General features: G+C 47.5%; 1 protein-coding gene across 4 annotated transcripts; it reads right to left on the reverse strand.

Annotated features, from left to right (window-relative positions):
- Window positions 1-305: 305 nt before the first annotated feature.
- On the reverse strand, window positions 306-15,377 carry WBP2NL (WBP2 N-terminal like). 4 transcript variants are annotated; one of them, XR_010561750.1, is made up of 9 exons: window positions 15,297-15,377; window positions 11,288-11,396; window positions 9,412-9,547; window positions 7,284-7,376; window positions 6,162-6,368; window positions 5,445-5,582; window positions 3,435-3,511; window positions 1,109-2,407; window positions 306-642 (listed from the first exon to the last, which is right to left on the reverse strand). XR_010561750.1 is itself a non-coding variant. In XM_065413026.1 (8 exons), exons 1-8 carry the CDS (start codon window positions 15,353-15,355, stop codon window positions 2,360-2,362), a joined length of 867 nt encoding a protein of 288 aa, XP_065269098.1. In that variant the 5' UTR covers window positions 15,356-15,377; the 3' UTR covers window positions 306-2,359. The 4 variants fall into 4 exon arrangements, 2 of the variants coding, with proteins under 2 accessions (XP_065269098.1, XP_065269110.1); XR_010561751.1 differs by lacking the exon at window positions 306-642 and having other exon boundaries at window positions 1,135-1,166; window positions 1,531-2,407; XM_065413026.1 differs by having other exon boundaries at window positions 306-2,407.
- Window positions 15,378-17,293: the final 1,916 nt, after the last annotated feature.

Consider the following 17,293-nt stretch of genomic DNA (forward strand, 5'->3'; position numbering starts at 1 on the left):
CAGGCTATAAACACAGCTGGAGGTGCAAGTGGAGTGGGATTTTTAACTAGAGGCCATTTTCTCCACTCTAGTTCTACAGCCCAGCTAAGCAGTGCTCTGGGGGAGGGACCATGCATTGATCACAAAGCCACGAAAACAATCCCACAACCAATTATGGTTTTTTGCAATTCTTATCCTATCCATTCCATTTTTCTTGCCCATTGCACGGCACGCTGGTGGTTACACGCACACCACTGAACTGACGCACAGGCCTGAAGATTCCAATGCTTCTGTATTAAAGTGCAACGCAAAAGATATTACAAACATTGATGGCAGAACATTTTTAATTCCAGAAAGTTAGAGAATCTTTGACTCAGATTAAAAAGGTTTCTTAGAAAAGAAAGTTCCTCCCTTGCAGATGGCTGCTATGCAGAAGAATGTCAGGCAGCTACAGGAATACACACACGTTGTGTGAGCCTTGCTTGTACGATAGCTTAGCACATAGGGAGCAAAGGGGGAAGAAAAAAACCAAACAAACAGTCCCTACCCTGAGTGAGAACAGGGGGTGGGGAGGGGCTGAGCAGGCCCTACACTGGGAATCAGAGGTGCTCCACTAGACAAGTGTGATTCTCTTTGGAAAGCAAGTTCGCGGGGCATCAGCTCCTAAGGGAGAAGAGAAGGTCCCACTGAGTTGCTCTGTTCTCAGTAACAGCTGAGGGTTAGCAGGAACAGCTACATTACAAACAATATTGGTTATTACTGGTGAACGGGCACTGTCTCACCCCGGGGGGGATGCCATGCAAGCAGTAAAGAGCCATCCAGTTACCCCACCACCATTGAACAAACCAACCCACCCCACCCACTGAGATTCTCTTCCTCACCCCCACTTCTGTTCAGATGCCAGCACATTCACACCAGCACGGCTTTAGTTGCACGTGGAGGGAAGACAGACCCCTCTCCGCCCCAACCCAGTGCTTTCTAAGGAAGCCAGCACAGGGGATGAGGTTGCTCAGTAGTCAGAGCAATAGCTTCTGACCCCATCCCTATGGTGAGGCTGTTGCCAAGGGTTATTCTCTCCTTGGTGAAACATGTGCTGTCAGAGTAGAATACCCTAATACTTCTCACTCACCCGCACCCGCAGCATGGCTGCTGCTGCACACAGCACTGCTGCACAGAGGGGCCAGTTTCTAGGAGAATGAAAGGAAGATTTGGATTAATTCCCACTCCCATTTGCTCAGAGCTCTGTAGCCCAGATTCCACTCCCCTCCACCCAGTCCCAATTTGCTTTTCTACTGCCCATCTACACAGGCGTACTGTTTTTAGAAAGCCACTACCCATTTCCAGGTTAGATGCACGGGTTCCTCCCAAGTCTTTCATTGTGTCCACCTGCTGCAGGTGGCCAGAGTCTCACTTCCACTGCACTGAACACATCCCCCTCTCCTCAGAAGTACATTTACAATACAGAAGAGAAGCTTCTCACAATAGAGGGGAGAGGAGGAAGAACCAGGCATCCTTGGATGTCTGCACACCCCAGCAAGTGAGGCATCTCACCTCTTCCAGCCATCTCCTGTTTTGAGAGAGGCAGGTTTCCTGGGAAAGGAGACAGATGCATATGGGGGGCTTTGCTGTGTCCAAGGCAGGTGTAAAACTGCACCTGTGTTTGCTCCTCTTTCCCACAGGGCCAGTGATTTAGCCAAAGCCAGTTCATACTCCCTTGCTGCTACTGCTTAGTTAGCATTGTACTTGGCCTCTCCACACTGAAGCCCACACTGCAAAATGCTTAACTAGGTTGAGTGTGTCTCAGGAGCCGTCTCCCAGGTTACAACGTGGCCCAGTTCCAATGAAGCTGAGGTGACAAGCCTCCAGCACTTCACTCGATTCCCTTACAAAGGGAAGAGCACCCATGAAAAATGTAACATGCTCCTCCTTTATACCAACATGGGGAAACCCAGCAGCCCATTGCTTCTTTCCTTCTTACTTACGGTTGCCTCAGAGGAAGTTTAAAACCACTGTCTCAAACCATTTTCCTTCACTCAAAAATCAAGAAGCCGTAATGTTTTAGTCCTACGTTAGTGATGCGCTCGCTCTGCTGGTCTAAGATTTCAGCCCTCCCCTCAAACTCATGGCAAAAGCCTCCGAGGGACAGTGCTCTGGCCCTGGAATGGAAAGCAATCAGGCAGGAAAACGCTGCTGCCGCTTTTGCTGTTCCACTTGTATTGTCACACTCAATGTTTAAAGAGGGCGGGTGTTAGGCCACCCAACGCATGTATATTAGACACACATGAAGCCTAGAGATACACTGAACTGAGGGGGTGGTGGTGAGGACAGAAGTGTCTTTGGGGAGAAGGAACGTGAGCAGTTGGTGGGTGGGTTCCTTCTGTTAGTTGTTCTTTTTCTCAGCAGGAGGTGCATAAGGAGGCGGCTGGTCCTGCAAAGTGAGAAAAAACAGACATGGTGACTGATTCGATCTACAATCAGCAGTGTTGTGTGTAGCTGTTCAGCTTTCCGGGCACTCCCAGGCTTAGCTTATGCACCCAACCTTTGCCATCAGCTACAGCTTGAGAGATACTGAGCTGACAGTGACAGGGGTGGGGCCTATAGGTTAGGCTACAGCTACCCCTGGGTGTTTCTTCCCAGTTTCAGTTACATCCCAGAACCTTTGCCAGTTCCCATAATGCTTCAAATGAGGCACCACACAAAAAAGATGAACACCAAAAGAGTCCCTTTAAAAGCCCATCAGGATGTGTGTACTTCATTAAGAGCAGCACTGTGATTGGACATTGTTTTAATCCCCATCTTCCTCTCACCCTCCCCAGTGACTCTGTGGTTCCTGTGGCCGTTTGTTAGGACAGATCTTGTCCATCTCCCCTGGCCCAGAACAGTCTAAACCTGCATTACCCCTTCCCTTTAAGTTCCTATATCTGGCTACCCCCATTCTTGCAGAATGAGTCCCTTCCAGTCCCTTAGAGTTCCCTGCCTTCTTGATCAGAAAAATACTAAGACTGATTCCAGGAACAGTGATTAAGCATGAGTATTTTGATGAGCCTTCTTTGTAGGAAAGAGTGGCTAGATCATTTCTAAATAGCATAGTCGTGATCGTAAACCTCCTGCTTTGGGGAGCCAATTGCCTGTGGGGGTCAGAAAGAAATGAGACACCTAGACCCATCTAAGTTCAACTGATCTGGTGCATGTGGGTGGGTCCACTCTCCTCTTGAGGATCAAGCACTGCCCGCAGCTAGACTAGATGGGCAAAGAGCCTGCTTAGGTACACCCAGAAGCAGGATACTAGACTTGGTGCGCTGTGGCCCAGCATGGACTATGCGCTGTGACCTGAGCAGCTGCTGCAGTAGGATGACAAGCTGCCCAGGATTCAGCTGTAGCAGCTGAACAGCAAGCGCGTTAGCTCCGCTTACCCCTTTGCCCTCCAGCCCAACAGACAACTCAATGTTGCTTACCATAGGCATATAGACATTGTGGGGATTGGCTGGGTTGTAATAGGCACTCGAAGCTGCTTCTGCTGCTTTACTGCCACCTACAGGGTAAGGCAAAAAACACAGTCTTCTTAAGTGTTACAAATAGTGAATTCTGCTTCCCAGCCCCCACCTAACAGAGAGAATACCTGTTTTTAAGGTGGGGAAAACAGAGTCCCAGACAAGTTAACTGGCTTTCCTAAGGTCACAAAATAAGTCTGTAGCAGAGCAGGGAACAGAACCCACATCTCCCAGCTGTGCTTAAACCACCAGACAATGCTTCCTTGTTAACAGATATCCTGGGCTTTACAGCTCTCTGGGAGTAAGACAGGTCTCCCCTCACATCAGCTAGGTCACGCTTGATTTTATCCTTAAGATAACCACGGCATAGTTGTGGACATTAGCCAGGCATAATGCTATACTATAAAACGATCTGGAACATTACATCTCCAATTCCAACTGATCGTATTCGGCAGCAGTTTGGCCTGTACCTGTGGTCATCAACACAGACCTCCTGTTCCAAAAGGATCCCCAGGTAACACTTTCAGTAGGGTCTCCTTCCTGCTATAGCAGGTGGCTTCTATGTGTCATACCTTTTAACACAGCTTTCTTAAACAGACTCTAGAGACAAAAGGTGGCAAGAGGACCAGCTTGCAACATCAGAGCCAGCTCTCTTACTTTTACTTTGGGCCTGCTCATGAGAGCAAGGGACTTGCTCATGCTGGACAGAACCAGTACAGTGCTGGGAACTGCCATGTCATCCTCCCCCACCCACCACAAACTGCCTAGAAATGGGTGTGTCATAACTAGAAAGGGAAGGGTAACAGCCCTCCTGTGTACAATACTATAAAATCCCTCCTGGCCAGAGACTCCAAAAACCTTTTACCTGTAAAGGGTTAAGAAGCTCAGGTAACCTGGCTGACACCTGACCCAAAGGACCAATAAGGGGACAAGATACTTTCAAATCTTGGTGGGGGGAAGGCTTTTGTTTGTGCTCTTTGTTTTGGGGGTTGTTCGCTCTTGGGACTAAGAGGGACCAGACATCAATCCCGGCTCTCCAAATCTTTCTGAACAAGTCTCTCATATTTCAAACTTGTAAGTAAACAGCCAGGCAAGGCGTGTTAATAAAAATAAATAAATTAATGGAGATATCCTATCTCCTAGAACTGGAAGGGACCTTGAAAGGTCATCGAGTCCAGCCCCCTGCCTTCACTAGCAGGACCAAGTACTGATTTTGCCCCAGATCCCTAAGTGGCCCCCTCAAGGATTGAACTCACAACCCTGGGTTTAGCAGGCCAATGCTCAAACCACTGAGCTATCCCTCCCCCTTAGGTTTATCTTTGTTTTCTCAACTTGTAAATGTTCCTTTTGCTAGAGGGTTTACCTCTGTTTGCTGTAATTTTGAACCTAAGGCTAGAGGGGGTTCCTCTGGGCTCTTTAAATCTGATTACTCTGTAAAGTTATTTTCCACCCTGATTTTACAGAGTGATTTTTACCTTTCTTTCTTTAATTAAAAGCCTTCTTTTTAAGAACCTGATTGATTTTTCCTTGATTTAAGATCCAAGGGGGTTGGATCTGGACTCACCAGGAATTGGTGGGGGGGAAAGGAGGGAGAATGGTTAATTTCTCCTTGTTTTAAGATCCAAGGGTTTGGGTCGGTGTTCACCAGGAAATTGGTGGAGAAGTCTCTCAAGGCTACCCAGGGAAGGGTTATAGTACTTGGGAGGGAGATATTCTGGGGGGGAGAGGTAGACAGAGTTTCCCAAATAACTCAAATAATTTGGGTGGTGGCAGCAAAAGCAGATCTAAGCTGGTAGTTAAGCTTAGAGGTTTTCATGCAGGTCCCCACATCTGTACCCTAGAGTTCAGAGTGGGGAAGGAACCTTGACAGGGTGACTCAAAGAGCCTGTAACGAGAGAAATTCCATCATTCACATCTACACCAGAGACAATCCCTTTTGGAACTGCACCCTGAGAGTCCCTCCCGCTCCCTTACCTGGCATTCCAGGCTCCATGCAGGCTGTAGGGGCTGTGGGAGCTGTGGGGGCTGAAGGTCCTGCAGTAGGAGGGCCAGGGTAGGGGGGAGGAGGAGCCATATACAGGGGGTTCATGTCAGGAGGAGGTGGGTACATGCCTGTAGAAAGGAGACACATTAAAAAGGTGCTTTAAACCATTCCTGTGGGACATATTGCAGGTCTAGTTTACAGGCCTGTTGCTTCTGTCCAGAGCGGATATACACAGATTAAGACAAGTCACCCAAGCTTAAACAGCAGCAGCTCCACAGGAGGATTTTATATGGCTGTAGCACCTTTGACCCCAGAGGGCTTTGCAGACAACAATCACTCCCCGACTTTGCCTGCCATTCTCTGCCAGAAGGTGTTACCCAGCTTAGGATGTCGTATCCTTTATTACCTGTCCCACTGGATCTCTAGGGAGACGCAACGATACTCAAGCTGGATTTTACCAGGACACCCCAGTCCTTGCAAGGAAATGCTTCAGTGACCCGGAGGAGTCAGGGCCCTTATAAGACTAACAATGCTGCTCAGAGAGAATGGGCTGCTGCTATACAAGTCATCCCCCAGCTATGATGGAGTCTTGTGTTCTTTACTCTGACACAATCCTTTACAGCTCCCAGTACACACAGCACGTGCACTCTGCCTCTCACACAACACTGGTATGTTACAAGAGGTTGAAGCCCGTCAGAAGGCTTTACCTGGAGGTGGTGCGTAAGGGTATCCCATGGGTTGTGGAGCTGGTCCATATCCATTCATTGGTGGGGGCACATAAGGGGAAGGTCCATTAGCTGGCTGGGGGGCATAGCCCCCTGGTGCAGGTGAATAACCTCCTGGAGCAGGGGTGTACCCCCCAAAGGCAGGCATATAGCCATAGCCAGTATTCTGGGCAGGAGCCCCTCTGGAAGCTAAAAAGAATTAAGTTTAGCAAGTCTGACTCAGCACACTGCCATGCAATTAAAATGGAGAAGCAAAGAAAAGGAAAGAATGGTCACATTAATTTAGTCTGATCTGTCATTGCAACAGAGCTATGAGCCACTGGGTCCTGGAGCAATGGCTTTGCCTGAAACCCATCTAGCAATAATCTCTTCTTCTCCCAAGTTCACACACTGCTGTGGTAGTTAGCTTTGCCAGCTTGGACGCTGGGGAGCAGGGTTGGACCCTGAGCTGGGAAGAGCTTATGGAGATGACTCAGATTAACCCTGCTCTGCAATATCTACACAGATACTAGCCACTAAAGCTCGCCAAAAACGTCTCCACCGAAGAATGTGGTTTCATTAAGGGAAAAACCCCACACAGTTAAGAAGTTTTTCTGATCAGGAAAATCTATACAAGAAGTTTGTTCCCAACCAAAATTAATTTTTTTGTTTAGATTTATCATCAATTTTTCGAAGCCAAAAATAGGAAGTTTTCCTCCCTCCACTCCATTTTTAATACACTTTCTCCCCTTTGGGAAAATAGGGTTGGGTAAGCTAAGTGTGAGAGTAGTTCCCCCCATACTAATCTCATGTTTTCCTACTTTTTCCAGTTGGAAGACAGAGGGGAAAAGATTTTTTTTTTTTTTTTTTTTTTTTTAAAGGGAATAGGGGGCTCATTCCAAGAATTGGGAATATTAAGTTTTTCAGTTTTCCAAAACCAGACCATTAAGAACAACAATAGGGTGTAGAATGAAGACAAAAGTTCTCATGGAAAAGTCAATCTTTTTTGATTGAGAAGTTTAGAAGGGTTATTCCCCCTGCTCACCCCAAGGAGTTTACTGCAGCAAGTTAGTTTTCCAGCCAACTCTTCTAGCTAAAGAATAGTCACACCTGAAGGTCACTTACCATTAGTGGCAACCCTGAACATCAATTGTCCAAACTCAATGGCTCCTCCGCTGTTGAAGGTCATTTTAAAGGAAGCCTGCCCTTCCCAGCCCCCTAAAGGAGAAAGTGGGAATTACAAATGAAACCATTAAATATACTCTGAAAGATTAACACCAAGAAACTAGTTTGAAATTGGATACAGATTATTAGTTGATTTGTTTCCTAGAAGCTCCCAACTTAAACAAGAGACCAAACAGGGTTTGGACAACTACTGCAGACCTGCCAGCAGGACGGCACCACCAGCTTTCTTCGCACTGGTCACTCAGCCCACTTGTATACAAGATAATCTCAGGGAGACCAGGAGAGGGTTTATCTGGGAATTTCCTTATTTTTTTTAAAAGGAGAGTCTAAAATATGGACATGCAAGAGTTGCTGTAGATCTATATTTTCTGCTGGCAAGCTAACAGAGAATCCAATTACAAATACGATGTAGAAAGGACACATTTCATCCAGCGGGAGCCTGCCCACTGAAGGGGAGCCCTTCCACCAAACTAAATGGACTTTGAATCAGGGCCTGAAACAGAAGCCAGGACTGGAATCAAATATTCCATCAGCAGACTCTTCACCCTCTTTGAAGCAGAGCAGCTTAGATAAAGATTACCCAGTTTTAGGCCTAATGGGAGTTTTTAGAAATTCATTAGCACATGCTAAAACCCCAAGATAAATCACCCAAACTGTACAAAAGGGTGGGTTTCCTTATTGGAGGACACGTGGATAAAGCAAATTGGGAGTTTTTAAAACAAGTTGTCAGATGGGAGATTAAAGTTTGAGTTTTAAAATGAAAAGCCCAGGTTCCAAAATCCCTTGTCTGATTAACTTCTGCCAAGAAAAGTTGTCCGGAGAGACTGTATGAGAAGTTTGGGGTTTTTCTGCACCATCAGGTGCAGAAACCCCCCCAAAAATAACCATCAGGCATATAAATTGAAAGGGAATGGCTGGTTCCACAACACACTTAAACACTGCGTTGCTCAAATTTTATTCTTTCCTATTGTCTTATCAGTAGTAGTTTGGTAGTTAAGCTTGGGAAAGTTACCCAATGAATCAGCAACCTACCGCTATACTTCCCATCATGAAGCAACACCCCAAGCCAGCAAGAAAGGCTGGGGTAGAAGGAAAGGATTTCAAGAAGCATGACAAATGAACTGGCATAGTAAAAAAGGTATCTGAGACCACTGCAGTGTACGTGCAGAGTAGATTATGCAGAAAGCTCTAGCTACTCAAGAGCCAGAGTAACCCGGACATGAGTCACCATTACTATTCTCCACAAAGAGTGATTTTATTGCCAGGGAAAGGTGCTGGATTCACAGCCTGGAGACCTAGTCCTCACTAGAACAAATACAGAAGCAGCCAGCAAAGATGTAAGGTTTCCCAACACATCGCCCTCTCCTACCCAGGTGCCTCGACCCCAGAGGAGCTAGTACTATGACTGAGGGGAGTTGTCTCGGGCCCTTTTTTGTCCTGATTTTTTGTTCTGTAAGTGCCAACAATTAGTGCCAACTGTGACTGTTGTTTCTGAGATGACTACTAGGAACTAGAACAAGACCACCAAGTCATTTCAAACAGGGCATCACAAGTGTCAGATGGTAACAATTTTCAGCCACTACTAGCTTGGGGTCAAGTCTGAACCAGCGATATACAGAGATGCACACGCCTGCATTTCAGCGAAGAAAGGTCTGCTGATCTCCAGAGAAGCGTGCTCACTTTGTACAGTCGTGAATAGCAGCCAACAAGATCAGCAGTTGAAGTTGGTGAACCCATCACTCGCCTACCCCCTCCAACTCCCTCTCAAGCTGAGCCTAGGAAGCAACTAACACATGCAGAAATTCAAAGATCAAGTAATTTTCTTATAACATTTGGATCATGGTTACAAGTTTATACTGGACAAAAATATCCATTATGAGGCTTTTGGGGGGCTTTCCACTAAACTTAGGACATGCCTATGTGGGGAAATTGACTGGCATATTTCACTATTGCTATGCCTGTCAATTTCTCATGTGGACAAGCCCTGGGCTAGAAATTCAGCAGAAGGGAAAAAGTACTTGGGAAGCTCAGTTAAGTGTGCTTGGAGCGGCAACGCATTAACACACACCTCCTGCCTCAGCCTGGATCACGCCTTTGATGTAATTGGCAGCGAAGACAGGCTGCTCGACAGAGCACCCTTTCACCAAGTAGAATGGCATCATGAAGGACATCATGGGGTCCTTGCCTTTAGACACAAAGATCATCTGCAAGATAGAGGGGACAGTTTAAAGTTGTTAATTTACAATCAGTCTTTATACCTAGAGTGAAAGAGGCAGTTTCAAGAGTGTTCAAAGCAGAGACTGCTTTAAAAAGCTGGTAAAGAGAAACTACAGCTCTGGAACAATTATACATGCAAGTTCCTATTCTACAGCTACATAGCAGTTTTCATCCTGAGAGATCCAAAAGAACTTTGACAATCACATATGTAGGGCTCCCACACCTGAAACATGTGTCACTTCCACAGTCGCGCGCAGTTGACACCATGTAAATTAAGAAATATTTTCTCCCTTTAAAACCTCAAATCACTGCACTATTTTTGTGCCACAGTCTGCAGCACTGCAGCTTGAAGTTCCACTGCACTGAAGTGGACCAGAAGTTCTGGACTGCTTAGATGTGTGGTCTTTCTGCTCAAATCTAGCAGCCTGTTTGAATAGTAACTTAGCAGTTACTATGATCATTCTTAAATAAGGAAAACCAAAGGCAGGGGATAGAAGAGCAGTGCCCTGGCCTAACATTCCCTCTCTCATTAAAAAGGTCTAATGTCACAGGCTATGTGTAACTCACTGCAGCGTACAGGAAAGCTGCGGCCTTGCATCTTTCACAGCTATTACACCCTTCCGGGATCTAACTCATTGGTGTGTCCAGTGCTTTGGCAGATTCAGTGCAGCATATCTAGTTAAAGCTAAAGTCAAAACAGGACACTCAAACCAAATGAGCAGTGTCCATCTACAGACTTACAAACCAAAAGCTGTGAATTCAGACCAGCTTAGTTCGTTTGGTGACTGTCTCTAGAGAAGCACCGGCTAAGTGAAGAATTCTAGAGTGCTGCTGGCATTCGAAGACTGGATACAGCCCAAAGGGATGAGGAATACTTGTGGGCATGCAAAATTTTGCATGAGCCACATCATAAGCCACAGGACTGAAGACAGGAAAGATTTACTGTCCATCCCTCAAGCCAGTACAGAACTGACCCCTTTAGGAGGTTCTCCAGGGCTTTCCTAGTCCATTTTTTGGACTACACTGAAGTTTCCCCTAGTCCTTTGTACTTGCACTCATCAAAACACTTGCAGAAGCATCATAGTCCCCTTCAGTAATCCCTGGAACAGCAGGAGAGGGTTTTTTGCCCCCAGCTTTCAAATGTTTACTAAGAAGGGGTTTGTTTCAATCAGGTTAGTCCACTGTGCCTGTATGATAAGCCATATCAGGTCAAAGCCTATGCCCATTTACGTGGATCTAGAGTACATTATAAGTCAACTCCTGTTCCCGTTTAAAAGGCTACATACAGCAGCAGCAGGCATGAGAACTGAGAAGCCAAGTCAAACAGTGGTTGGCGTTCAGGACAGAGACTTTGGATGTGCGTATGGAGGGTTTTTGGCACGCGCGCACACACACACACACACACACACACTCTCTCTCTCTCCCTCCTCCCCACCCCCCAGCAAGGATTTTGAAGGAGACTTTCAAAGGAAATAGTGGAAGCCCCACTGACTGACACTGAAAACAGGACAATGTAAAAGACACATGAGAACATGCTGTAGAGAACAATCTGGCACCGGCCCTAGCTGGGAAAGAGGACTGTGGAGAATAGGACAAGCATGACCCATTTCCACCACCCTCTCCCATCTTGAATTTCTAGCCTCCTCATAACTAGGAGATTTAGCCAATCATTTACAAGCCTCCAGGACTAGAAGCCTGTGGGAGAATGCTGCTGGCTCAAGACTTACCCTGTAGGGGGTGAGGTATACCATTCCCTTCTTGGTGCCTTTGAAGATTTCAGCCTTGTCAGACACATCACTGAAGGAAAGCTCCACATCTTTACAATGCTTAAGAACACTGCAGGAGGAGGAAGAGACAGACATCAGGGATGCATAGTATCAAACAGTCCTAAAGCACGTGCAATCAACATACGTTAGTTGGCATGCCAAGGAACAGGTCATTTCCCTAAAAGGCTCAGTTCAAATATGGATCCCACCTTCTCTCTCTGCGTATGCATGCACCGTTTACGCTACTCTCTCAATAAGTAGAGCACCCAACCCTACTCTGCCAAGGGAAGCCTCTAGCCTCGGGACAGTTTGTTTCTCCCTGCATTTCCAAAGCCATTTGAGACAGTTGTTGGGGAAATCGTTCATTTCTCATTGAAAGAGACTCAGTACAAAAGGTCACAGCACAGAATAAGCACAACTAACTGCAATATTTCTTTCTGGAATAAGCGAGTTGCCTCAGAGAAAGTCCCTGTCTGACAAGTCCAGTATCCGTATGTTGATGCTACACAGGAAAGCATAACCCCAGTAATGCAACCCCAGTTGTGTCAACTGTACTAAAGACGACGCTTCTTCATAGCTAGGCTAACGACAGATGTGGTCACTATTTCCTGTAAATGACCGAGGACTATCAGCAAAGATTAGTGATAAAGAGCAATGCATCCATGGATAGGAGAACTGGGGAAACACTGTTCCTAGTGGTGGGGTTTAAACTTTTTCAATGATCTAGAACAGGGAGCCAACATGTTAGTGAAGTTTGCTACAGACACTACCCCGTGAACACTAGCAATGACAGGAAATAATATAGAGGGACTTAGGGATAACAAATGTGAGTAGAAAAAGTCAATTTGGGAAAATGTGGGGGAAGTGATCCAAAACAGACAGACAATCAAAGAGAAGCGGAAATACTGAAAGACTTAGGGAGTGACAAGTTTGCAGTGTATTATGCCAGCAAACAAACAAACAAAAAATGCACTGCAAAACTGAGCAGTGTACAGAGGCATCATAGATAAGGTGGCTACATAGGGCTTGATGAAACCATATTTCAAATGCTCCATTCAGTTAGGGATCCTGCTACAGAAATATGGGCAAATTAGAAAACAGCAAAATTACTGAAAGGGAAGAATTAAAGGGACTTGCTTCTGAAGTAAACAACTGAAAGCTGGATAACATTTAGTGGAACTATTTAAGGGAGAGACAGGATAACAATGCACAAGTACCTGAAAGGTGTAGCTGTCAAGAACTGAGGGAAATGTAGGGTATTACTGAAAATGCAATACTCTAGTCACACTCCTGCAAGGCTGGGAGGGACAGACTGAATGACCTAATATAGGGGTAGCCAACCTGAGCCTGAAAAGGAGCCAGAATTTACCAATGTACATTGCCAAAGAGCCACAGTAATACATCAGCAGCCTCCACCCCCCCCCCCATCAGCTCCCCAGCGCCTCCTGCCTGCCGGCAGCCCCACCAATCAGCACCTACTCCCACCACAATCAGCTGTTTCAGTGCGCAGGATGCTATGGGGGGAGGGAGGGCGGGCTGTGAGGGCATGCAAGGCTCAGGGGAAGGGGCAGGGCCTTGGGGCAAGGGGTGGAGTGGGGGCAGGGCTTGGGGCAGAGCAGGGGGTTGAGCAGTGAGCACCCTCCAGCACATTGGAAAGTTAGCATCTATAGCTCCAGCCCTGGAATCAGTGCCTAGGTAAGGAGCCGCATATGGCTCCAGAGCCACAGGCCTAATAGGTTCTCTCCTATCTGAGATGCTATGGGGAGACATTTCTTCTTAACTAGGGCAATTGCTCATGTCTAATCCAGTTCTGAATCCCACCAAACTCTTTGCCTCAGCAATATTCTATGGCAGCAAATTTCATAGGTCACTTTTACATTGTGTAAAAATAACTGTCATGTATCCAATTTAAAATGTGCCTTTTTAAAGAGCTTTTTTTAATCATACTTTATACGTATGTAGGTAAAACAGCACTTAATACTTTTAGTATACCAGTGCAGTGGTAATTACACTAAACCTACTGAACAATTTTACTTATAAATATAGGACTGTCACAGGGAGGGCTGGCCCCTTAACGCAAATTGGCTTCACCCCACCCGTGACTAAGCTTTATCCCAGGTAATGGGTTTGAGGTCAGAGATCAAGTGATTCTGGCAGGTCACCTGGCTCTTAGTTAAGAGGTCAACAAGTAGCAGATATGGGGAAGGATCTGGAAAGGGGCCAGGACCTGGTTTATTTAATTTATGTTGGAGTTTTTGGGTTTTGAGATGTAAACCCATCCCTGAAGAACACTAGATAAACAGAAAGAAGGAGAGAGAAAAAACGTTCAGTAGCTTGGGAAAGCCCAAGCACGAACAACAGGTTGAATAAACAATCTAATACTACTACCATGGGTGCAGCTTAATGCAAAAGATTAATGTCTGTAAAGGTGCTGCTTTATTTTGATGGTTCACCAGTTGTGAATAATTGTGCCAAACCTTAATATAGAATTAGACCAGGAAAACACAGGGTTCGTCCAAATCACTCCTCTCCAGCTCACTATTTACCAGAAGAGAGATGAGAAGTGGTCTAGATGTATCTTTAGGGATACCAAAATAGCAGTATTCCTGTAGTCTCCTTAAGAGGTACACTAATGAAGTGAGGAGGCCCAGAGTTTGAACTGATTTTGGTGGTGGGTTGTTTTGGGCATAGTCCCATAAGAATACTATGGAATCTTTAATGGCCATGAGCAGTCAGACTCAGAATTACATCCCATCTGGAAAAAGCAAAATAGGAGCTAGAAAGTCAGTACCTCCTGTACATACCTCAGTTGTTTAAAGCTAGTGCAGATTTGTGGATAGGGAGAATTAGGTCTCAAACTAGAGGTACGTTTAATATTTAAGAGTATGTTTATTGGAGTTATTTACTGCAGGTCTATTCAGAAAGTGACTACTTCCCTATTTGCAACCTGAGCATATTTAATTCAGACCTCAGCACACACCCAAACCCATGCAGATGTTGCTAATGACCTAGTATTGCACATACTGCTAATGAAAGTGTAGGTAATGCCTTGTGATGGAGCTCAGACACTAATCTGCTGACAAGCTGCAGCTCATGTGACTACAGATTCACGCCTATGCATTTCCTCTGGGGTTGTCACGCCCATTATTAGTGAGCAACAGCTTTCAGAAAAAACCAAACTGCCCTGCTGCCAACTTGGGAGCTGGTCAGAGAGCACAGGAAAAAACTGATGCCAAAGTCAAGGAAACAGTCTGTAGAGAAGAAAAGCTCCTTAAAGAGAGTGGGCTAAAGGAAGCTGGGTTTATCCGGGCAATGATCTAATCACTGCTCATCTCCCAGCGGCCTCTGGGCAGTTCCCCCAAAGAGCTGGACAGTGCTACGCACCCCGCCCCCTCAGTCTCCCCTCCGCTCACTGCCCGACACACCCACTTTTCCCACCAACTTTTTAATTACTCGGCAGTCAGTGACCGATGGCACCTGGGTCAGGCCTGAAGCTACCGGGATCGGGTTTGAAGAACTGAAGTTAGATACGGATTAATCCGCAACAGCAAGTGTCCCGGGCAGGGCTGCCTCAGCCGGGCCAAAGGGCGAGACCCGAGCGGCAGGGCAGCCCTCCTTCCCCGTCCCTCCGCTCTCCTGGCCGGGGAACCCCGGGGCCGGGGCCTCCGCGGCGCCCGCAACGTAAACAAACGAAGCGCCTCAACTCCTGCGCCGGGCCGGGAAAAGCCCAGCCCGGGGCGGCCGAGCAGGGGACATCGGATCCTCCCGGCACGGGGCAGGACTGGGGCCAGTGGCCGGACCAGGCGGGCCGCTGCGCGGGAGCCGGGCGAAGCGCGCTGCGGGCAGGGCAGGCGCAGGGGGCGGCCGGGCCGGGGAGCTGGTTCGGCTCGGGCCGGACCCGCCTCAGTCTCGGAGGGAGGGGGGGGCCGCGCCCCACCCGGCACGCGCGGGTCCCCCCGCGCCCCGGTACCTCTCCCCGGGGGGGACGGTGACCCCGCCGCCCTGCGAGTGGTTCCTGTTCAGCGCCATCTTCCCGGCCAATGGTAGCGAGCGCCCCCGCCCCGCCCCGCCTTATGCCGCGGCCACGCCCCGTGACCTCATCGCGCACAGCCCCGCCCAGTAACCTCATCGCGCACAGCCCCGCCCGCGGGGACTCGGGATAGAGCCGGGGGCGGAGGTAGTCGCGTGGCTGGGTAGCTAGAGCACCAGGCAGAAGCGGGGCTGGACAGATGGGGCGGGGTTGGAGGGATGGACGGACGGAGGAGTGGAGGGATGGGTTGACAGACAGAAGGACGAGAGATCAATGGGTGGATGGGTTGACAGACAGAAGGACAGAGGGATGGGTGGATGGACAGACAGGTAGGGGCAGAGGGACGGATGGGTGGACAGAGAGGAGTGGAGGGATGAGTGGATGGACAAACAGAGGAGTGGAGGGATGAGTGGATGGACAAACAGAGGAGTGAATGGACAGGCAGACAGAGGGGCGGAGCGAGGGATGGACAGACAGAAGGATGGGAGGGATGGGCGATGGACAGACAGGGATAGAAGGATGGGTCTTTTCCAGCTTTATAGCGCTGTGACAAAGCTGTATCTGAATGGCTAATTTCTCTGTCTCGTAAACTTTTTGATCAAAGAGCTGTTTGCTCTTGAGGTTGGTGAAATCCACATTTTTGTTTGCTTGTTTCTCATTGGTCTAGAAGGGCCGGTTTGATAACCTGTTAATAAAATGCCAACTCAAAGAGGTAGGAGAATATTAACCTGATGGGAAAGGACAGCTGAGAAGAAAAATAGCGTAATGCAGGTTGAGGGTAAGCAGAAGGATGAGGCCACTGAACCAGATTCCAGATGGTTTCACCTTGCTAATATGGTTTTGTAAGGCAATGTAATGTGCAGACCACCAGCTTGATTCAGAAGGGCAGCAGGTGCCTTTTGGCAGAACCAAAGTGATGTATTCCTTACAAAGGGGTAAAGGAGTTCCAGTTCCCCATAGACCTTCCTCGGGACATTTGACAGACTGAAAGACAGAGACAGCTTTGCTGTTAGACCAAAGGCTCTTCTACCGTGTACAGTTTTTCATGTATCTAACCCAATATTCTGTAGCCTAAGGTTTGGGCCGGCTTTCTTGTAGTAGCTGTGCAGGTGAGTGCAGATTTTACTTATCCTCTTATGGTTTCTTCTCTTGGTTTCAATAATTTGCCAATAAAATCTATTTTTAGTTGCAAGTACCGTAAGTGAGTTTTTAATACTATTCAGCGGGGATAATCACCTCAGAGAGAATCTGACTTCTGACTAACAGGGAGGTAGGGACACAGACCATAAAAGCCGGAGTTCAAGGTCTCAGGCACAGTGGCTATTGGGCTCCCCATTCTCAAACACTGCCTGAGCAGCTGGCATGGTCCCATGTGGTACAGGAAGAAGCAAATCAGCCAAAGGATGTTAGATCTAGTGATTAGACACTGAGAATGTGGGTGAGACCTGGCAGCCAGACACATGGAAAAGAATTCTCTGTAGTAACTCAGAGGCCTCCCCGTCTAGTGGCCCATCTCTGGCTGTAGAGGATATTTGCCAGTCACAGATCGGCTACATGCCATTGTAGACAATCACGTCATACCATCCCCTCCATAAAAAGCTATTCAGTACAGCCCTCCTGCTCAGTCGGGCTCTGCAGAGACCTCACATCACTCCTTCCAAGCCAATGACAGAAGGACCGCTTATAAATGTGCGGGAAAAGGATTCTCCGACTGTCCTACTATTCAGAAGGCAGTCCTCAATCTACTGGCTCTGCCCCACACCCCTGTGAGCCTAGCTTTCACGACTGTTCCAGATTTCCAACTGTATGTACATAGAGGTTAAACTCAATCCCATTCTGCCACCCAGAATTCCAGTTCTGTGAGCAGATCCGATTCATCTCCACCAGTTCCCTGCCTGGGAGGACCCTGGCTTGTGCAGGTTTAGGCCAGACTTTGA

Source organism: Emys orbicularis, chromosome 1 (assembly GCF_028017835.1).
Source record: "Emys orbicularis isolate rEmyOrb1 chromosome 1, rEmyOrb1.hap1, whole genome shotgun sequence".
Taxonomy (NCBI): Eukaryota; Metazoa; Chordata; order Testudines; family Emydidae; genus Emys; species Emys orbicularis.